Source organism: Rhamphochromis sp. 'chilingali' (assembly GCF_963969265.1).
Source record: "Rhamphochromis sp. 'chilingali' genome assembly, chromosome: 4".
NCBI classification, from domain to species: Eukaryota; Metazoa; Chordata; class Actinopteri; order Cichliformes; family Cichlidae; genus Rhamphochromis; species Rhamphochromis sp. 'chilingali'.
This window is the reverse complement of record NC_137948.1, coordinates 20,102,838-20,125,530: the sequence shown is the minus strand read 5'-3', so window position 1 is coordinate 20,125,530 and position 22,693 is coordinate 20,102,838. Positions and strand designations below refer to the sequence as shown.

Below are 22,693 nucleotides of genomic sequence, written 5' to 3'. Positions count from 1 at the left end.
GAAGGCCTTATGAAGCCAAGATGGTAAATGTCGAACTCGCCCAGAAGCCATGGCAGTCCATTTGTTTTAAGGTCTACGTGATCAACAGCACTGTGTGTTACTAAAGCAGCTCAGTAAGTTCAATGTAATATTCAGCCAGGAGTTTAGTGCTCTCACAGTTTCTGTGTGCAGTTAAGTGTTTCGCAGGTTTTAAGCTAATGTGTCACAGACACAATTCCAACAATGAATGCAAAGCCATGGCTACAGCAGCCATCCCAGCCTGTCTCAATCAGCTGTGACACAACTACGCACGGTGTGGAGCGGAGAAAATAACCAAAGCTTAGCTTGCTAAAACTACACAATTTAAATTGTACATACTCCACTACGTACTACAGTTTATTAATTGGTGATTGTGAGTAACAGAAAGACAGTAAAATCACATTGCCAATGAGCAATTTCACATTAGGAATTTAAAATCAGGAGACACAGATATTGGTGCTGCTGTTTGTCTGTGCATGTCTAAAAAATGTGCAGTTTCTGGATCTAAAAACTTGTATTAGCAAAAACTAGCCACATATAATTCTACTGTATCTGTTTTTCTTTAGTGAAGTGGCATCCTGAAAGATCTGATAACCTCTTAAGCCCAAAATTTTATTTGCAAATGAGCTAAAGAACAAACACTAGGAAAAATAAATAAATAAATGGGAGATTTATGTTTGCGTAGTCTGAAATCAGAATCAGAATCAGAATACTTTATTGATCCCTGGGGGAAATTATTTTTTGTTACAGTGCTCCATTTTAAACCAACATTAAGACAAGACAGACAATACGCTAACTAAGAATAGTACAATATATACATATATATACATACATACATACATAAGTCACTCATAAATAAATAGTTGGAAAAGAAACATGTGTAGTTGTAGCAGTAAACAGTGTGTTAAGTGGATGCGTTGTACAGGGAGATGGCCACAGGCAGGAATGATTTCCTGTGTCGTTCAGTGGTGCTTTTCGGTAATCTCAGTCTCTCACTGAACGAGCTCCTGTGACTGACCAACATGTCATGGAGTGGGTGGGAGGTGTTATCCAACATTGTCTTTATCTTGGACAGCATCCGCCAGTAGACTACAGATATCTGGGCAAACACTGCCAAACTGCCAGAAACGTTAGCCTGGCAGATAGAGAGCCGATGTGTGACCTGTCAGATCCATGTCTGCCTGCAAAATAAGGGTTTGACAGTACTTAGTTAGAAAGCAGTGCGACACTCCCTGCCTTCTTTACTCTCCTACTAGTGCTTCGGATTACATAACATGACATGTTCTACCTCTTCTTCTCCTCCTCTGGCTTCCTATGCAACGGCAGAAGACAGACAACAGTGGTACTTATGGAGGCCAAGAAGTCATGCAAATTAACGTCAGTCAGCATCGGTATATTTTGGCCCTCCAGAGCCCCTGTAGTGAGGTGGTGCGGGGCCAACTGAGTATAATTGGGCCTCAGATGATTAGTGAAGAGGGGCTCATGCATGAGAGAGGGGGGTTAGGAGAAGAGATGCTGAAGAGGTATTAGGAGTGAGAGAGCAGGGGATTTGAATCAAACAGGAGGAGAAGGCAGCAAGAATATGACAAAACATACAGAGGAAAAGGATGGAGCAGGGGGTGAGCTGTGTGCTGCATATTCATGACTTCTGCTGTGTTTGCATTCCCATCTCTATTTGCTTTCTTTCCATTCATGTCCAGGTGCATTCTCCTTGATTTTTCTGCTATGAGTTTACATCTTGAGACATCTTTGAGGATGGGGAATAGTTAATGCTATGCTATCTCCTGGTTTGTTTCAATTGCATCTTATTTCCATTGATTTGACCGTCTTTTCCAGCTGTGGTTGTGGTCTATCAGCAGGCAAGAACACTGGTGATGGAAAAGTCTGTTAAACACTGGATTGCTTTTAAATTGTCCCCTCCTCAGTAGCTGCAGATGACAATTAATTCAAGTAAGAGAATTGTTGAGGTTCAAGATAGCTCAGTGAAGAGTTAGGGAGACCATAGCATGAATATATAAATATGACTTAGTTGCAACAAATGAAGGAAATAAAGAAGTTTAAATCATCACCCCTCCACTGCCGTGCTTGGCAGTTGGCATCAGGTGTTCATGCTGAGTTTTGCAAACATGGTGCTATGCATTACGACTAAACAAATTTACTTAATCTACAAAGAACATTGTTCCAGAAGTCTTTTAATTTGATCAAATGAAACTTTGCAAATCTGAGCTGTGCACCCATGTTTTTTACGAGATATTAAGCTTTGTATTTAACATCTCAACTGAGGCCTGTAGAGACTGAAATGTGTTTCTCTGAATATTGGATGGTCTGACCCTAGGGTGAATTTGCATGGAAGTCCACTCCTGGGATGACTCTGATGTTGTGTTATCACACATCTGAATGGTGCAACAACACCTGGCTGCTACTTGGCCTCTTAATTCCTATGGAAGCATAAGGGTGTACTTTGTTTTTCACGTGATTGTATTCTAATATGATGGACTACTAGTGCCCGTCATACCTTCTAATTTCGTTTTTTTTTTTTCTATTTTTGAGAAAATAATTCAGTCCCAGCAAGATTACCGTATTTCCCGGACTACAAAGCGCACCTGAATATTAGCCGCACAAGCTAAAATCAGGGGGAAATCCTGTTTTGTACATACATTAGCCGCACCTGACTAAAAGCCGCAGGTGTTTCAATGTTGACTTATCATATGTAAGAGAATATGCACAAAGCGAATTGTCAGGAAAGAGATGGCTGTTTGTACCCATAACTTGAAAAACAAGTTATGGGTACATATTTGCACATGTAGTACATAACAGTAACCTACAGCACACCAGAAAAATAGATTCGGACTACCTTTTAGGCTCAGGTGCAGTGACACGGCTTTAACAAGAAGAAAAGTCAGTCATTCACCACCATCTTTCTCTTCTTCCTGCGCACTAAAACCACCAAAGTCCTCTTCTCCAGTGTCGGATACAAACAGGCTCAGGATGGCTTCGTCATCCACTCTCCGCTTCTCTCCTTCGTTGTCACTTTCAAAACCAAAGAAATCCTCATTGTCAGTGTCAGAGTCCTCCTCTCCATCATGCAGCAGTCCAGCCCTTCAAAATCCGGTGGTGATCGTGGATGTTTTCACACTTTTCCACGCTGTCAGAATCCACCGGTGGAGTTGAGCATAACTTGCTTTTCGCAAGTTTATCGCCGCTCATCATCCACGACTCCCGCTGAACGCGTAGCGCTACTTTGAAGTTTGTTTTTCGCGCTACTTGTACGGCACTACGTTGCCTGGCGGATGGACATGTGACTAACATACCACTCTTGAACCCCGATCCTTCCGCCAGGCAACGTAGTGCCGTACAACAGCGGAACAAACAAAACAAATCGTCTTACGATATGACAAAAATCATGGACAATCCATAGAAAAGCCGCACCTGACTAAAAGCCGCAGGGTTCAAAGCTTGTGCAAAAAGTAGCGGCTTATAGCCCGACAATTACGGTATATATAATGACTTCTGACTTAACCGGACATGCTTAAGCCCTAAATAATCCTGAATGAATCCTGGAAACATTTTTATCATGTCACCAGACACACCTTCATTATTAAAGGTCACAAGCTAAAAAGGTTGGGAGCAGTCGAGTCCAGGGATCCTTAAAGTGTTTGTCTTACTTGAACCTGTGTTACAAATGTCATACAAGCACTTTCTATGTGTACCTTTTATCGCTCGGTTTTATTACCGCCTAAGTCAAGCAAATCTCAAGAAGAAGAAGAAAGCTGCTCTGACTGCTGGCCCATCAAATCAGGAGAGAAGAGAAACTCTCTGACACACTTACAGTGGAAAAAATCTTGTTTGACCTTATCAAAGCAGACATTTGGACCTCTCACAATGAAGCTCTACATGTTTCTCTTTGCCCTTTACAACAGCGATCATGTTAACACACATACGCACGCGTCCGCTCACACACTGAAGTCTCAGAAATGCAATACACAGTGACACTGGTAAAAATGAGCAGGGTTGTAGAAAGTCTTTATATGCTGTGTTTTGCTCATTAAGGCTCTCCGGACACCAGAAATGACAGACACTCAGCTCCATGTAAAGTTTTTTTTTTCCACCCCCCACACTCAACCCGTCACTCACAATCACTCTCTCACAGATACTACATGTAACAAATGTCAGACGTGAGAATAGTGTGTGCGTGTGGCTGGATGTTGGACCACTGACAGGCATGGAAGCAGCTTGTTGAACTAATAGCCTAACTAATGTGTCTACATTCCCTCCCTCTTTACCTCCCTCACCCCCACTTCCCTTTGCAAAACTGACATCTACGTACCGAGCAGAGAGACGAGGGAGAGGGGGAAGTAAAGAGGGAGGGGGAAAAGAGGAGAGAAGTGGGTTGACAAGCGGCAGACCCTATCGCCCTCCCGTCTGACTCTGTCTATCTCCCCGTTGCTCCCTGAGGGTTTGTCTCTGAGGATAGTGCTATGATGAATAGGCCTGTCTAAGCAAACCTAGCGGAGACCAATTAGAGAGAGTGAGAAGAAAAAGAAGAACGATAGAAACAGAAAAACAATGAGAGAAATGGAAGCAAAGGGAGAGCGGGAGACAGAGAGGGAAGAGAAGGGCAGATGCATTAAAAGGAGGTAGGAGGACTGGGGTAAAGTGGAAAGTTTAAGGCAGTGCGTGTTGTCTGTGAGCGTGTGTGTGCCTCAGTGAGCTGTCAGTGCTGAGGGAGACGCCGTATGAGAGGGCCCGGCCTCCTAAGTCTTAACCTCGTCTGCTACTGCAGGAGAGGCTTTGACAGCAGAGACACACAAACAGGACTGACCCTCGCAAAAACATTTCCTCCTCCTCCTTTAGAAAAGCCTTTCAGTGCTATCCTACTTCCTCTGTGTTCCTCCTCCCTCCTTCATCCAACTAATTTTTCTCCAGTCGAGCAAGCATATTACGTTTATTCAGATTATGTTGACATCTTTTATGTGAATAAATGCCATTATTTTATTTTTTTTAATTGGGTTTTCACTGGATTTTATCTCAGGAAACTGGCAAATATTCACACTGTGATGGTCAGAGGTGTAGTCCACGTACAAGAACAGAAAAAGCTATAACAAAGCTACAAGTGCTAAAAACTAAAGAATCCAAATGAAGAACCTATTTCAGTGGGTCCTAATCCCGAACGCGCTGACCCTGTTGTGGAAAGCAGGTTCAGTAAAATCTGACTTGATTAACTCTGAGTTTCTAGATCATAATTTTCTCTTCAATCAAGCTATAATACCATAATTTACCATAGAAAAGGGCAAGAAAAGAGCAGAGCCTCCAATTTATTTCAGTAGTCTGAGGAATAAAAATGACATAGTGTGCATCTCATTATTCAACAATAATATGACAGGGACAAAATACAGGCAACAGTAACTGCAGGTTGAAGAATAAATCCAAGATAAGATAGTTTAGTAATGGACGTATAAATTATTAACTGATTTTGGTCATTTGCAGGGAAAAAAATTATGAGTTCAAGGTGCTCCAATTTGCTAATCAGAATTTGGTCATAGGGGGTTTTTTTTCACCTGTGAAATAAGCAAAGATTACTCACTGAAAGCTCGAGAGACTGTTTGTTTTTTCAGTCCCACCTTCATAACGTCTTTTCCCATCCTCCGCCTCAGCAGCTTTTTGGCTTTTGTAGTTTCTTTGCCATGTTCCTGTCATTCATCCATTTTCTTATGCTTATCAAATTCATGGCCTTTCATTGGGTGAGACACCGGGTACAACCTGGACGCCAATCTATCGAAGGGCTAAAAAATAAACATCTATGGTCAATTTAGAACATCAGTTTTAGACAAACAGTTTTAATTTAGACTGTTGGACTTACCTGACTTACACTTCTGTATGTTAGCCCTTAACATACAGAAGTGTCTGTCAAACAAAAGTATTTCGGACACTATCTTAAGTCTATTTTGCAATACAATCAGATTTAATCATTTGGATATGAACTATATTGTCTAGTATATCATTTCTGACCCCCATTTGCTCAATCATGTAATCCCCATATGAATCTGAAACATTTGTAAGTCTTAAACATGAAACATTTCTACTTTCTATAATGTGAGCACTGAATTATGTTGGAGATTTAAACAACTAGGAAAAAGCATCAGCTTGGCCTGGGATCAAATCCAACTAGCACTTCCTCGCCTGCGTCTGCCAAGCTAATTTTCCTCCTTCAAACAAACATTTGATAAATGGCTTCCCCACTCTCTTCTTACAAAACAGGATAACTCTCCTCGTCCTCTTCCTCTCGACGATCTCTGTCGTCCTTCCCCCTACACACACGCACACACACGAATCTCAGAGACAATTACAAACATCCTGCTTCCCATTTATCACCAACAATTAAACGGCACGGACGCTCGCTACTTCATAAGCAGAGAAGAGAGGGCAAGGAAAGCGGGAGGAGACGAATGCGAGCGGAATGAAGTAGAGTCAACAGTGAGAAAGAGAGAGGAAGGCTGACAGCACAATTAAGGTTTTTAATTCTCTGCTTGAGTGGGCCAGTCCAGTCTTTATGCTAATTAGGATGCCACGGCCATGTAATAAATCTCTATGATCCAGCCTCATTTCCCTTCTGTCTCTCTCTGTCTCTTTCTCGCACGCTTGTACAGACAACAGCACAGAAAGTTCACCGGTTACTTTTTAAACGGCTAAACCCTTCGGCTGCAGTGTTGATCATTTTGATAAGATTGTTATTTCTGTGCAGTTTTAATGCTTCACTGTGATCAGGGAGCCACAGTTTGTCTGCATACGCTGTTTACTTGGTTGGGCAAGCATTTGCCGCCTTGGCTCAACGCCTCCACCACATGCAGTTTCTCTCCCTGTTAACTCGCTTTATTAGTGTTTTTCAGGAATGTGGTTTGCATGTCCTGCACCGCTGGACTCCGCTGCATAAACGTTACGAATGCAGAACATTTTCGGTTCTTCTCATCTCCATTTGACAGACACGTCTAATGATAACATCTGCAGATGGGAAGCAAACAGCACAACAATCCGCAGATAATTGGGGGCCGTGTTTAAAGACGACGAGAGAAAATGAGAGAGACCGATAAGTGGACAACTGCAGGCTCTTTGTTAAAGTAGCAACGAGCAGATATATTTTCACCCTCATTTAGGGCACGAGGACTCACTAGTGCCCTCCTCCCTCCCCTTTTCTTTTTGCTTCCTTGTAAGGTTGTCCCAAACCCAGTAAAAGACAGAAACACAGAATCTATGTAAAAATCAACTAAAAGTTTACTTTCATTAAATAAACAAAGGTAAAAGCAATTAACTAAGGTGGATTTTTATTCACACATCATCATTTTACACAACTCAGCCTTGCTGGACAGCTCTTTTACCAATTATTAGCCTGCTTTTGGTTTGCTGCCCTTCTACGCTCTTCTGTAGGCTTAATACTTTCTCCCTGGGGGTGTCACCGTCAGCCATCTTGTGTTGCCTGACAGCCAAAATGGCTACCGCCCCAGCCACCAGCCCGAGGTGAAGTAGGTAGAGAGAAACATGGAGACCGGTCACCAGCAGAGAGAAGCAGACAGTGGCAACACACCAAGGCCCAGCCAGGATCAGCAGCAAGGAGTGATACCAGGAGCTGAAGACGAGAGCTGGGACGGACAGAAGGAACCTGAGCAACGTGGAGGTCATCCAGGAGTACAGAGACAGAGGCGATAAGAGGAGAGATACTGCTGCCTCACTCATCGATACTGCCTAAAAGATACAAAAGGTGGGCGTTAAATACACACACTATATATTTCTTTATAGCATTATTTATTTTTGTCAACCTACCTCACGAGCATTCATGTGCAAGGTGACACTAGATGTCTGAGTCTTGTGAAGCCCTGAAAAGTTAGCAACATACAGACACAACTTTACTTGGATAAGAGCAAAACACGACTGAATCAAACAAAGCTTTTAAACCTCATCAGTGATGGTTGCATTCTTTAAAAGACATCTACTTACATAGGAAGAGGAGAATGAGACTGACAGCCAGCAATAGCCTCATTTCTCCTACACAGCTTCACACTTACAATCCTGAAATCAACAAACAAAACAATTCAACAGCAACATTAAGCCTTCACTAAGGTTTAATGCCTACACTAGCCTTCACGAGCACTCGCACATGAATCTAGGACAGTGTCTGCATGGCTTAAAAACAACAGCAAGAGTTTAATTTCTCACCCAACACTGCTCCCACTGTGTATCAGCTCACTCCTGCTTCCTTCTGTCACACCGACCTTTATTCAGCAAAGTTTTCAGCTTTACTTAAGTAATCCTCTTGTGGAAGTTATGCAACATTCCCCCTTGTTGTGCCAGTTTTCCAACAAAAAAGAAAAGAAGCATGGCCTGAACCACTCCACACTGACTTTAGGGATGTCAGCGCCACCTGTTTGAGGGGAGGGGTGATATCAAGAATACTTTCACAGCTGAAAGATCACCTAGAGACTCTTTTCTCTGCATGTTTTGTGCATCTTTTGTCCTGTTTCCCACCTTCAACCAGTCACAGCAGATCGCTGCCCCTCCCTGAGCCTGGTTGTGGTTTCTTCCTGTTAAAAGGGAGTTTTTCCTTCCCACTGTCACCAAGTAACTGCACATAGGGGGTCATCTGATTGTTGGGGTTTTCTCTGTATTGTTGCAGTCTTTACCTTCCAATATAAAACACACTGAAGCAACTATAAAACTCAACTGAATTATATGAAACATCAAATTCATGCTTTTGTGCCAAAACACTTAAAAAAATGACTTGAGGCCAGCAGGAGGTATTTACCGTCACTGGAATGTCATAGTATGATGTGACGCTCTCCAACTCCAACCTTCACCCCTGTCTTTAAATGATCGTCCCACCCCCTACCCTCGCACTCCATTAAGGTTAAACCCCTCCTGTTATTATCAGCTCACCCCACCATTACCCTTCTCCTCCCCACTGAGACACCAAGGAGAACCTGCTACAAATAAATGCTGATCAGCTGTAATGTTGTCATGATTAAGTGGCATTCTGTCAGAGTAGGGGGAGAGGGAGGTTTACTCAAAGGGCCGAAGCGCACTAATAGTCTTTATGTTACCATTTAATGTCTTTCACCAGGGTTTGTTTATTTATTAGGTCTGTTCAAAATTGCAGGTAATGTTCATCATGACTTCAGCCTTTCACTTAGTACTAACAATCATGCTCTCACAGGCATTCCTGCCATAAAAATGATAAAAATCATGATACACCAGTTCAAGTTTTTTTTTATTATGTTAACCCAGTGATGCGTGGGCAGTATGTTTATACACCATGTTTTATCTGTGTACTGTACAATGATTACTAACGCTTAAAAATACTGGAAACTATTTTTTTGTTTTGTTTTTGCAGCTTGTAGTAAATGTCGGTTAAAACCACAAGTCTGTTCGCCAGTAGTCTTAAACTCAAAAGTATCTGAGGTGAGAAACGTTACAGACATTTGACACCTTTCACTGCTCATTTCATTTACGGTAGATGTTTAGAAAAACTCGCTAAGATAAACTATCACCATCAATCTTTCTACCAAAGTGAAGTGAAGCCTAGAGGACGAACAGAAGGCTGATGACAAGAGTGTAAAACACACCACTGCTCCATCAACTGCTGAATGAATAAACAACATTTGAAGTTAAGAAAGTAGCTGAATTCATCTCAATCATCTGTCTTCATGAATGCGAAAATCATTTATTTTTGCTGCTTTTGCATTTTCAGAAAAAACATACAGACACCATGTGACACAGAAACCAAGACAGAAAAAAGGACATTTAATATAACCACATAAAAACATGATGAAAGCTGTAAACATGTGTACAGAGAATTAGTCATTCTTTACACTTCATCCTATTCATAAAAATTTTGCATCTACAGGGGAGAACAACAAGAAGAAGACATAAATATGTTAATAAGAAGCTGGAAGGTATAGTGTAAGAAGTCCCGTTTCATTTCAGACACACACCTCAACTCACTTTACATCAATTACATAAAGCTTACTCATTATGAAAATGGAAATTAAAAATTGTTCTACATAAAACAAGACGCACTGTACAGACAGGATCCTGAGACGTGATGCTCATAAATTTAATGTAACATGTATTTTGGGAATTCCGGACTAGCCTACGGACAATATTCCAAACAACAATGAAGGACTGATCATTGTCCATGTATCTGCATCACTCATTGGTTAGTCAGTGGTATTTCTTCAGCAAAGAAAGCCAGTGCGAATTCACTTAGGACTAGTAGATACTGGTAAGAAAGTGCTTTTTTCCCCCCCTTCAAATACTGGATGTGGAGAGAATGTCCTCCACCAGATGCTTGTATACCCAAGCGTCTCCCTTCAGCCTCTGGCGGCGGACCCCAACAACTTCGGGCCTTTGCAGCAAGCACACCTCCAGTTCAAACGCCATCGTCACCTTCCCGAAGTCACCCCAGGTTTGACATTTCAGAGTATACCTGGAGGAAAGGCAATGGGAACAATGTGGAAACATTAACATTTGGTCCAAGAGTGAGCAAACCAGTCAGAAGACAGGGAGGTAACGGGAATTCTTACCCTTTCTGTGTGAAGTCGATGTTTTTCTCCGGCAGGATGGAGAGGATCTGGTTAAGCACCTGGTCTGGATTGGTCTGACTGGTCAGAGTCACGTTGTACTGTGCCTGGTGGAAAACACAGCCAAGCCACTGATCAGAATTTCTATCATTTTGCTGTAAATTAATTGTCTTTGAATTTTTATTTTACTGATGATGGATCTGCTTTGGGGGTTTTCGGCTTTCTATTACCTTAATCTTACGTGGACCATCCCGCAGAGCTCGTCGCTTGTTTGGCGTGAGCATGGTTATCACCTTATCCAGACCTCTCTCCAGGGAACCAAACATCTTTCCCCCTCGTTTCTTCTTCCCACTGTCTCCTGTGACAGCCAAGTCCAGTGACCTGGACCTTAAGAGCACAGAGGAAAAAAAAAAAAAAAAGCCTCACTTTAGCTCAGGAATCCTGAACTGCCCTTCCCATTGGCTTACATGTTACTGGTTTCAAGGACTCAAGAACACATTTATGACCCATTCTTATGACTAAAAGTAAAGAATAAATTCTGTTGAAGGGAAAGCACCATTTAGGGAACCTTTACTCACCTCCGCTCTGGGCTGAAGGCTATGATTTCTACATTTGCAGGATCCTTGTTCTCTGCTGCTCTCTTCTTGTGCTCTTTGGATGAGCCGTCTCCACCTACCAGAAAAAAGTGCATTAAGAAAGTTGAAAACTTACTACCTTGCAAACACAGAACTTCTATACATATTGGTGGATCTGACTGAGAAAGCAAGAAACACCGAATGCTCATTTGGTTGGCTAGCCTAAAGAATACTTTCTTTTATTTGTGTCACTAAGCACAATAAAGACCACAGTTCATGTTTTATTCAGTATGCCTTATCGATTATCGATTTAGGCCATAAACTCATCAGGACTGTCTTCAGTGCCTGCTGAAGTCATGCATCAAGTGAGCACTAGGATTGTTTCACCATAGATTTTACACAGACGTTGTCACCACCCTGTGATGGCTCTGAGAAGGAATCCAGGTTTAATCCAATTTAACAAGCGGCAGAATTTTATAGCAAAATAATTTAACTATAAATATGTGAGTATTTCATTAACCAATAAGGAAAAATCAAACTGAAAATTGATAACTCATGTGAAATTCAGTGTCAAATAAACCCCTCTTATAATACATTTTTGGCTATGACTGTTTTGGTCAGATCGTAGTGTTAGGGAAATAACCGTGAAGCTCCTGAGAAGTATAGTCAGCTTGGGGTTTGAATGTTTCACTCACTGTCACTCAGGAACTCTAGTTTAAATCAAGAGCTGATCAAAGACAACACAAAAAATAAAGCATACCGCTAACACAACATGGATAAAGGTTTGTTTTTTACCAACCCCAAGGTCACTCAACAGGGAGAAGTGTTTGGAATGAGAATAAATTTGAAAACGCTTAGGTAACAGCCCTGTGCTCTTATGCATCGAACTGGCTGGCTTTGACACTGGAGTTGTGAACACAAAGGAATAACGATTTTGACACACGCACACACAAGAGAGCTAGGCTTTAGTGGTAAGAGAACACATGTCACTACAGCCCACGTGGGACAGTGAGCAAAGGAAAGAGACAGCTACACCTGTCACAGCACACGCCTAGGGACAGACACGCATAGACCACTCTGTGTGTGTGTGTGTGTGTGTGTGTGTGTGTGTGTGTGTGTGTGTGTGTGTGTGTGTGTGAGTCAGAGAGAAATATGAGGACAAGTAAGTCACAGGTAGCACGTTTGCACTTTGCTGTAGTTTGCAGAGCAGGAGGCTGTAAAGAGAGCGGGTCTGAGCCGTATTCCGAGGATTCAACATCAACTAGGTCAGCTGCAGCGAGCTGGTGGCTGAATTTATAGAGGCATCTAATGAGGCTGGACATGTGAGCAGACAAGTCGCTATGACAAATAATTAAGACTTTAATGATTCTCCGTTCATATTAGTGTCCTTCATTCACAGATAAGTGAACAGAATTAGCTGCTTCTTGATAATAACCTCACCTTTGAGTTGACAGTGATAGATGTGTGTGTGTGTGTCCATTTTCAGTGGCAAAATGACAGCTAAATCACAGAAATATGAGTGGCTTTGGGATAAAAACAGACCCAATAAATGAGTTTATTACCAGAATACAATTTACTTGCAAATGTTTGGCATGTGGTTGTGGCACTTGTGATTATGAGAGCTGTGTAAGACCAAGCGAGGGATGGATAAATGAAGGGGGGGCAGGGGGTGAGTGGAGGAGAGGGGCAGCTGGTTAATGCGAATCTGATCTAATAGGCACTGCACTTCAAACCCTTGTTGAGAACAACAATTACAGTACAAATAAACTGTACGATGCCCAGAGCTCTGTACTGTCTGTACGGTACTCAATTTTCTGTCTTTGGTTGAGTGACCAAGAATCTATTAAGAAATGATTCTTACCTTTAGGTGTGGCCACACTGGGTTTGGGGCTGTTGATATTAGCATTTTGATTGGGTGTGGTCAACACATTCTTATTGAGGCGTGCATTCCTCTTACTGGATACAGGCGTTCGAGGTGGAGGCAAGGCAAAAATGTCAACGTCTCTGTCTTGGACATCATTATTCTCCTTGTTCTCGCTGGCCTGTTCTCGGTTCCTCTCTCTATGGTAGCGAGGTGTCGCTTTTCGCGCTCTCTCTGGGGTCGGGCTTGAAGGATGTCCTTTTTCCACCGATGGCGATACCAGCCTCTTTAAAAATACCAAAAGACAAATGATGATAATAATAATGGATTAGATTTATATAGCGCTTTTCAAGGCACCCAAAGCGCTTTACAATGCCACTATTCATTCTCTCTCGCATTCACTCACTGGTGGAGGCAAGCTATGGCTGTAGCCACAGCTGCCCTGGGGCAGACTGACAGAAGCGAGGCTGCCATATCACGCCATCAGCCCCTCTGGCCAACACCAGTAAGTGGCAGGGTGAAGTGTCTTGCCCAAGGACACAACGACCAGGAGAGAGAGCCCGGGGATCGAACTGGCAACCTTCCGGTTACAGATACGCTTCCCAACCCCCCTGAGCCACGGTCGCCCCCAAATGTGGTGTCTCAGAAAAAAAGCTGCATTTGGGATTTATCTGAACTGCATTTCAGATAGCCAGAAAGCACCCAAAACCTCATCCCCCTGCTTCTTTCAGGTATCAGCTGGAGAATTTCTTATTCATTCAGTATCTGTAACTTCCCGTTCAGACTGTACTTTCTGACATACGGCAGTAAGAGAGAAATCAGGGATTGGTTGCTCTCTGCTTCGGATTAATTAGGTGGTTATTTGGAATACTTTTCTATGTTTACCACCCTGGCGAGAAAAGTGGGTGTCCTTTCCATTTTTAAACATTTAAACATCTGCCTCCCCTTCCCCACAATGGCTGGTTTGTCACTCTGCCTTAAAGCGTGGCCACTTGGAACGACTAAACGCATCCAGCTTCTGACGTGGTTGGACAGCGTGTCTAAAGAGAAGGCTTTCAATCCGAGTTTACCTTTTTCTTCAGTCTACTCATTTAGACACATGAAAGAAAAGAGAAATCTATACTTATAGCAACTTCCACATACCGTGTCTTTTTTTATGATTCCATCTGGCTGACCTCTGACCCTCTGGGGTGTGTGCTGTGGAACTGAAACCCAGGGGCAATCATCGATGTAGTCTGAGCAAATGTCCAAGGAATCCACAATCAAAGCGTCTTCATCCTCACTGAAGTGCAGAGCTTTTCTGGTCTAACAGAGATAGAATAAAAAAATAAAATCCATAACAGCAAAATGTATCAGTATCAGCTGTAAGCAGCTTTAAAAGAGCAGAGCATCATGGAAGCTCTGGTCCTAAATCTGACCTGTAGTCCCTGATGCAGAGGCGAGCAGGAGTCCTCACAGACAGCTGGCTCAGGGCGCAAGCGGACAGGCTTTCCCCTCTGCTTCTTAGACAGCAGCAGCAGGTAGGTGGCTGTGATGTGGTCATATCGCCACTGTGGGAGATAATTTAAGATGTATTTAAGTAGATGTCTAACAGAAATTAAGTACAAGTTCTAGTATAATATGATAAATACAACATAATGATGCTGAAATATGCATATACAGACACACACCTCCTTCACCAGCGCTGTGGTGCTCTGTCTTGATCGCTTCATGTTTACTGCCATCTCAGTGATACAGTCTTCATCCATGTAGCCAAGCTACAAAAGACAAAACAAAGATTAAACTGTGAACACACAAAGCTACAAACAGACAAATTTTATTATCGTCACCAAGGAGGTTTTTCATTGATTCAGTTTGTTTGTTTGAAGGATTATTCAAAACAGCTGAAGAAGGTTTTGCATCAAAAATGTGTTCACAGAGGTTCAGGCTTGGCCTAATTTAGTACCAATTAACTTTTGGAGTTCATCTGGATCCAAGATTTTTGTTTTGAAGGATTCTTCAGGATTGCAGCAGAGGGCAAAACTGGTCATTTCCTCACAGATCCATATCACAGTCCTATCTTCACACATGCACATCACATAAAAATAAGAAAACTTGGACAAAATCTCAAGAATATATCACAAACTAATCTGGTTCCACATCATGTACAGTGTGGAATTTTCAGCCTTGGTGGAGATGTGCATTTGCAGACTGTTCTTGTTTCATACACTAATCCCGATGAAAAAAAGAAAGTGATGTTAAGGACTATGGTAATGTCACAGAACAATGACTTGTATGCTGACTGGACAATCTAAAAGAAGGGGGAAAAGCCTGAAAAAGGCTGTAAAAGCGATGTCACAGCAAACGCTACCATTTGCAATTATGAGTTTTCTTATGCAGTTTTTTTTTGTGTGTCTGTCCATACCGGCTGCCTGCTGTACCACTCCACAGGGCTGTTGTAGTCTTTCATCACCCAGGGATGGTCCAGCAGCTGTCTGACAGTCAGACGCCGCTTTGGGTCCACCTGCAGGACACATACAGAAACTACAACTCAACCTGCACAAAACTACATAGTCCACAATCTGTAGCAGAAACAGATTTGCCTTCAAATCTTGGAAAATGCTTTTAGGTTTACTGAGAGTAAGAGGTGTTCTGTTATAATAAATTTATGTGGCAAATGCATAATTGCATCTTACTGTAATTCAACCAAAAAAAGAAGATTTGCACCTCAGTTTTAATTAAAAAGAATCAAGTTTTCTAGAGAACAGTAAACAAATGATACATATCACAGGTTGAGAGGCTGACAGGTATACAAAGACAAGAGCAAATAAACTGACTGACCTGTAACATTTGGTTGAGGAGGAGGATACTACCTGGAGAGAGCCACTTTGGGTTATCATATGTACCCCTCTGAAAATAAAGAAGTCATCAAGAAACCCATTAAAAAATAATAATAATAATGATAAGACAACAGCTTGCTGTGAGTTTCCTTGAATGCCCACAAAAATTGAGGAGCAGCACCCAGAACTTAAGGGAAAGGTTTTAAAAATAAGAGTGCTCTTACTGTAATCTTCCTGTAGAGGATCATGCAGTTGTCATCATCAAAGGGCAGGTGTCCACAGAGCAGAGCGAACAGCAGTACTCCCATGCTCCATACATCAGCCTGGGAGGAGGGAGTTACACACCACACAGCGGTATTTCAGCTTCATGCGTTACAGATAACATTTCACAGCTCAGTTGCACTGAATTGCACGCCAGCAAATGTGATCACGACACCATGAAAAACTCGAACCGTGGAACAGGCAGGTATTCATAAATCTTGGTGAAAGCCAAATGCAAATACTGCGACTTCAGAAATTTTTGAATTAAAACCCCAGCATTTCTAAAAGTTGTATTTACCAAAGAACATGTCATACCTCTGATCCAATATACGCTTTTCCCTGGATAAGTTCAGGAGCAGCGTAAGCAGGGCTCCCACAGCAGGTCATCAGCTCATAGCCCAACCCTCCCTACAAGAGGCAACAACATGCTATTTAGGTCATGATTATACACAGCATCGAGTACAGCATGCATACACATGTCTAAGTTTTAGTTATGATGTGCTACACAACAGTGTTCCTTTTATGATTATTTTACTCCCCATGCTTCTGAAAAAATAAAATGGATGTTTGTCTGAGCTTTTTTTCCTCATTGCAACATCCATAAGTATCAGGATACACTAAAGCCTTATCCATAACTAACTACTACATTTTCCAAAGTAGCTAAAAAAAAAAAAAAAAATCCAAACTCACAAACAACCTTTCAGAAAGATATTTAGGACCCTGGGTGGTTTTTCTGTGTTCAATATGATTGGAAAAAAGATATGCCTGGTAATCAAATTTTACATAAGTGCTGCTTTGTCTCACGTCGTGCACCAGTGTAGTGTGTTATGCATGGAACTAGTTTGTACAATAGACTGAGGAGTACCTTGGTAAACAGCAAATGCCTTAAGAACGTTTTTCCCTCGCCCTGATGCTAAATATTTATAATACACACAAAGAGGGAAAAGGAATTTGGTAATATACCTTAGGTTTGGCACACAAGCCAAAGTCTATAAGCTTCAAGTTGTGGTCTCCATCAATCAATAAGTTTTCCTAGAGTTCAAAGAGAAAAACTTTAAGATTCATATTACAGCCACAACTGATCTATGACACTTTTTGGTGGTTGTTTTTGTTTGTTTGTTTTTTACCGGTTTTAGGTCTCTGTGTGCGTATCCTTGGCTGTGGACATAGGCCATTGCTGACACAATTTGCCTAAAAAAGACCCGGGTTTCCTCCTCAGACAGGCGGTCCTTAGCTATGATGTAGTCAAAGAGCTCCCCACCAGGGCAGTACTGAAAGTAAAATGAAAGATTGAGGGAAAGAAGAAAAAAGAATTCAGGATTTTTCTGGTTCAAAGCAGGTTTTGGGGATAATTATCTCAACTAGCCCACATATAGTTGCATCAAAAAAAACTGTGTTGCCTTACCGAAAAGAAATTTGTGGCTTTTCATGTTATTTTAGGTCATTTGATAAGCATAAAAGTCAATATCACTTAAAATAAGTTGATAATGATAACATAGTTTTATTTACCATTATTATTATTATTCAAATTAAATTCTGGGGGAGAGGAGAACCCCAGAAATTGATCTTAAGCTTATATTCATTCTCACATAACACATTGCTTATGCCCTTACCTCCAACACCATAAATATCTGGGTGGAGGTCTCTATGACCTGATACAGTCGACAGATATGTTGGTGACTCAGGTTCTTCATGGCTTCGATCTCCACCTTCACACGGGGTAGGTCATCCTAGGTGAAACACAGGGATTTCTTGTAAATTATTTATACATACAAATACTGTTTACTGCACTGTACACTTTCTTTCTTTTAAAAAAAAAAACAACATTATTCTTTGTTTGTTCTGCCTATTTGAAGACGAGCAAGAGCCGCGAATTGTGCTGAAGCGAAATACTGAGTTATTTCAGAAGAACCACTCCCATACTAATGTTTTCTGAAACCTCTTGTTCTAGACAAGGTCCGGTTTGCAGAGGAAAATGGGGTGTTAGAAAAGCTTCAGCATTACTTGGAAGGTAACAGGACAAATGCCAGGGCGTGACTTTTTCTCCCCAGATTAAAGGTTCAACTCAGGGCGAGGTCATCTTACTCTTATTGTAAACAAATGAATGCTTGAGCAAACATAACAGTTGAATCATTAGTCGGCCAAAAAGATTTGAATTGCAGTTCCAGCACATAGTTATTGAAAAGTGCCAAATGTCAGTTGTTGATTTTTATAAATGATGTGTCATGACTAATTGACCTGCATGCACCTAAACCAAAAGGCCAGTGAAACTGAGTTAACAGTTACAGACATTTAGGAACAAAAGTTAATAACAAATTTAATTCTGATAGAAACACAAATTTATTTTACTGCTTGGTGCGATTGGAAATCACCAGTTTGTTGTCAGACAAACATGAAACAAATTTTATTGGCTGAACAGCTGTTATTGCTGATAAATGGACAACAAATGCAACCAATAACTTTCTGATCTGTGTTCTAGTGGCTGAAATTGCATTAGTGTAAACTCTGAATTTAAGATAATCAGAATACTTTATTAATGCTAAGGACATTATGTGGTTAGTGTTGCTCCAAGACAACAAGAAGAATAACATACTGAACTAAATTAAATATCCAATACATTATCAAAGTTACAAAATAAAGCCAAGAGCTCCAATATATACAAATAGCTCAATCTCCAGAACATTACAGAAATTACATATGATTGACATTTTACTCTAAAATTATTTTTGTAGAGGATGTGGAAAAGGGTGTAACTATGGCAGTGTGTACTGTGCATTAGATGGAGGAGTTTTACAGCCAGGAATGATTCCCTCTGTAGTTCATAGCAGTTTTAATAGTAGTTTAACTGGTACATATTTGTAAATATTTAATCTTTTATTTGTTTACTGCTTGTCACTCCGTTTCACTATCAGATCTAAATAAAGACTGAACTGAACTCTTACAAGTATAGACTAATGGCACCAACATACAACTAGGCTGCCTCACTTTTGAATGCAACAACTTGTGATAATTGTTTCTGACATTTTATACTCTGAGCTATATTTTTGTGTTTGACCCTATTTTTCTATTGCCGGTTTCATTTCTTACCCCAAGATCCTTTTTATTCATGATTTTAATGGCAACCTTCTCTCCTGTCAAGATGTGTCGACCCAGCTTGACTTTAGCGAAACCTCCTGGGGAAAAAACAGAAAGAAAGAAAAAACACACACAGGGTTCAGAGAGGATACGATACAGATAGTAATTGTTTTCTTAAATGCATCAATTAACCCTTGCATTACCTGAGCCGATAGTCTCATAAACCTCATAATATCTTTGGAGCTCGTCCGCTCCGCGATGCTCCGTCCTTTCTATTGGCATCTTCCCTGCTCCGGCGCAAGATGGTAAACTTTCCTGGAGAGGAAAATGCTTAAAATTGGCAACAGACACGAAAAAACTACGTTTGGCACTCACTGGTTATCGGTTTGTGACCGTTCAGCTAGCTTAACGTCAATTACTGCATAACTGTAGCCAACATAAATCATTAATACCGCTTGCAGTTGGTAAAAGTAACTACAATAAACCTTAACTGAACCAAAACAGTACTCGATATTCTGCATTTACCTGAACGAAAACAGAGGAAGACGGCAGCGTCAGTTAACCACACGGTAAAGCCCGAGTCCGGCAGACCGATGTTTTGTTACAGAAGTTTGAATTTCGCACGTTGACGTGACTACATTTCCTGCTTCCGGTTTGCGCTTCGTGCTTCCCCCTGTGGTGAAAAAGAGTACTGCAGCTGTAAAACAAAAAGCACAGTTAGTGCAACTTTGTTTTCATTCTGCAGGCTGGTTCACAATCAGAATTACGTTAATTACCAAGTTGTTTTTTTTATACAAACGAGTCAGGGGTTAAAAAAAAAATCGAACATGGTATTTATATTTGGTGTTATATTTGGTTCACTTTACCAGTCAGAGACAACATTAAAACCCCTGACGGGTTAAATGAATATCATTTTCATCATCTTGTTACAATACATGTTCTGCTTGGAAACCTGTGCTTTATTATTTATGTGTATGTATGATCTATTTGCTAAATGCGTATGCATTTCTATTTTAACTTCCAAATAGGATATAAGAAGGTACAAAACAAACATATTTGCCCCTAAAACCCAGATTAGTAGTTTGACATATAGCTAAATACAGCTAAAGTAGCACAGTAATATATTCTAAATGCATACAAAAACTACAAATACTGGTTAAATATGGTTAAATATTGGAGTACATATAGGAAGGACTAATGGCACTAGTCTGGTCAGATATGTACAATGTGGGTTAATGCATTTCTGTTGGGTTTTACACGGTTCAGTAGTCCAACAAGCCACAAGTTAATACACACCTCCCAGCCAGTCAGAAATCATTTATTTGTTTTGGTATGCATACACTCATCCCTGTAACACTGAAATCTCTTTTTCCTACTACTGTGTAGGTCCCGCTTTTGCTGCCAAAACAGGCCTGACCTATTGAGGCATGCACTCCGCAAGTCCTCTGAAAGCATCCTGTGTTGTCAGGAACAAGATGTTAGTTAAAAAACTGCAAGATAGTGTCTCCACGGATGGTACTCAGACTGGATTTTAGGGAATTGAGGACAAGTCAACAACTTGAATTTGCTAGGTTGCCCAAACCATTCCTAAAGTAGTTTTTTTTTTTCCAGAGAGGCAGACAATAGTGTGGAAGGCTTCTGCAACAATGGAAGGGTCTACCACAATGTTTAAGTAGAGCCCACATAAATGTCAGGACCAGAACACTGTCCAGCGTATGGCACTATACTTCTGCCAGTTTGCCTTCATTTGCCAGTGGATTCTGGTAAAAGTGACACCTGGCTGTCCACATAATGTAGTATAATATAAACTATCACACCAAGCAACCTATTCCCATTGGTCAACCGTATACAAGCGTACACTGGGTAAGACACAGGGTCCACCATTTCCCAGCCCCAGTCAACGAACAGATTCAGACCCACAGACTAATTGCTGCAAGGTCAACGTTTTAACTACTGCATCACTATGCTGCCAGATTTGTTCATCTATTATTCCCATATGGAAAAAGAAATAGAAAAAAAACCTCCTGAGTTTCCCATTACCTCAAATAGTAAATATTTATATTTTATGTATAAGTATTTACACTTAAACCAATATACTGTGGACGAATGATGATACTGGTAATCATGCTTTCATATACAGGTATATTACGACCTGCAGGTAGGAAAGCCTTGTGTGTTTTTTGTAATGTGGAAAGTGTTCTGTTTTGACCCTATAGGTATGTGATTGCAGTGGCTGACCGAAGAGATGTATTTAAGGTGTCAGAAGAGGTGTCTTCAGCTGTGCCTGTCTGAAGTCTGTAATTAGAAACAGGTGAGAGGTGAACTATAAATGCATTTTAGCAGAACCCCATCTTCTGTCTACCACTTGTAATGCAAGCACTTTCACTGCAGATGATGTATAAAGTTATTTCCCCCCTGATTATTTTCCCTGATTATTTTAATTGTAAAGGGACAACCACAAAGCTACGGAGCTATTCAGTGATTAATCAGTGACCATCCTGTATGTCTCGTGGTTGTTAGGAAATGAGTCGGTTGTTAGGGAAGTAATCTGTGGTTAGGGGATGTCCAGGTGTCAGCAGGATGACAGAACCACTCATTTGGTCTGTGCGGCAGCTGGACGGGATGGGACAGAGGCACATCAAATAACCACAGCTGGAAGCAAACAGAGGAGAAAGTGAGTGTGAGGAGACGGGAGAGTGAAAAGAAGAAAAGAGAGCGGAGAGAGCAGCGGTGGAAAGTGGAAAACAGAGGAAAATGGAGACCAGTATGAGGTTTTAAAAAAACAAAATCTCGAACGTCACTATTTTGTCTTTGTGTCATTTGTACTTTGTGGTCAGCATACACACACACACATACACAATCACTTACACACCGACGAAAACATATTTTAAATAGTTACATACGGTTGATTGTCTGGAAAGCAATAGCCGTGTTTTTTTTAACAGATCTCAGCTAGTCTAAAATCTGCATGAGCTCATAGGTTTACTGCAGATTTAAACATATTTTGAATGTATTGTAACGTACTGCAAGGCACAGGGTGTTCCCCCCTCTGGGTCCTTTTATAAGATACAACTCAAAGAATTTAAAAAAAAAATGGTTATAATGCTGTTGAGAGCAAATTTTGTTACGGCAAATGGTTTTAACAGACAGCCCGGGACTGCCAAGGCCATGTCCAGCCAGCAAAGTTTCACATATAAGCATCAGTACATAATCATAACAGTCAGGCAACTAAATGTCATGAACAAAATCCTGGTGTAATTGCACGGAAACTTTTAAAAACAATAAGAAACATCATGTTAGCAGATGTGTGTAATATGCAGGTTGTGCATCCACGTCCTGCATTTGTTTTGGGATATATGCTGCTGTGTGCTGTCATTCAAGCAGATCTCTGCGTTAAGGAGCTGCTGTGTGAAGGTAAACATGTTGCAAAATGTAAGAGCTTGTAAAATGTAAGATTCTACAAGCTCTCACATTTTGCAAGATATTTACCTTCATACATATTTAGCTCCATACTGC

General features: G+C 41.1%; 1 protein-coding gene and 2 long non-coding RNA genes across 3 annotated transcripts; 1 reads left to right on the top strand and 2 right to left on the bottom strand.

Annotated features, from left to right (window-relative positions):
• Positions 1–850: 850 nt before the first annotated feature.
• Positions 851–8,361, bottom strand: LOC308396059. The gene is made up of 5 exons (XR_013971497.1): positions 8,227–8,361; positions 8,008–8,079; positions 7,834–7,886; positions 5,603–7,755; positions 851–1,199 (listed from the first exon to the last, which is right to left on the bottom strand). It is a non-coding gene; the product is annotated as an uncharacterized lncRNA (long non-coding RNA).
• Positions 7,636–22,037, top strand: LOC308396060. Its single transcript, XR_013971498.1, has 3 exons — positions 7,636–7,771; positions 21,394–21,488; positions 21,747–22,037. It is a non-coding gene; the product is annotated as an uncharacterized lncRNA (long non-coding RNA).
• melk (maternal embryonic leucine zipper kinase) lies at positions 9,708–19,837 on the bottom strand. The gene is made up of 18 exons (XM_080881361.1): positions 19,703–19,837; positions 19,381–19,492; positions 19,190–19,275; positions 17,716–17,832; positions 17,230–17,373; positions 17,066–17,134; positions 16,418–16,510; positions 16,066–16,164; positions 15,843–15,911; positions 15,427–15,525; positions 14,693–14,779; positions 14,441–14,572; positions 14,166–14,327; positions 13,023–13,308; positions 11,165–11,258; positions 10,817–10,973; positions 10,590–10,693; positions 9,708–10,492 (listed from the first exon to the last, which is right to left on the bottom strand). The coding sequence occupies exons 2-18, from the start codon at positions 19,457–19,459 to the stop codon at positions 10,315–10,317; spliced, it is 2,055 nt and encodes a 684-aa protein (XP_080737487.1). The 5' UTR covers positions 19,460–19,492; positions 19,703–19,837; the 3' UTR covers positions 9,708–10,314.
• Positions 22,038–22,693: the final 656 nt, after the last annotated feature.

Bases quoted from the DNA above. Each gene is read 5' to 3' on its own strand.
- melk (XM_080881361.1), bottom strand. From the start codon at position 19,459: ATGCCAATAGAAAGGACGGAGCATCGCGGAGCGGACGAGCTCCAAAGA. The intron at 14,328-14,440 runs GTCAGATTTAGG...TATCTCTGTTAG, and splicing joins CTCTGCATCAGGGACTACAG to ACCAGAAAAGCTCTGCACTT. The intron at 10,694-10,816 runs GTAATAGAAAGC...GTTTTCCACCAG, and splicing joins ATGGTCCACGTAAGATTAAG to GCACAGTACAACGTGACTCT.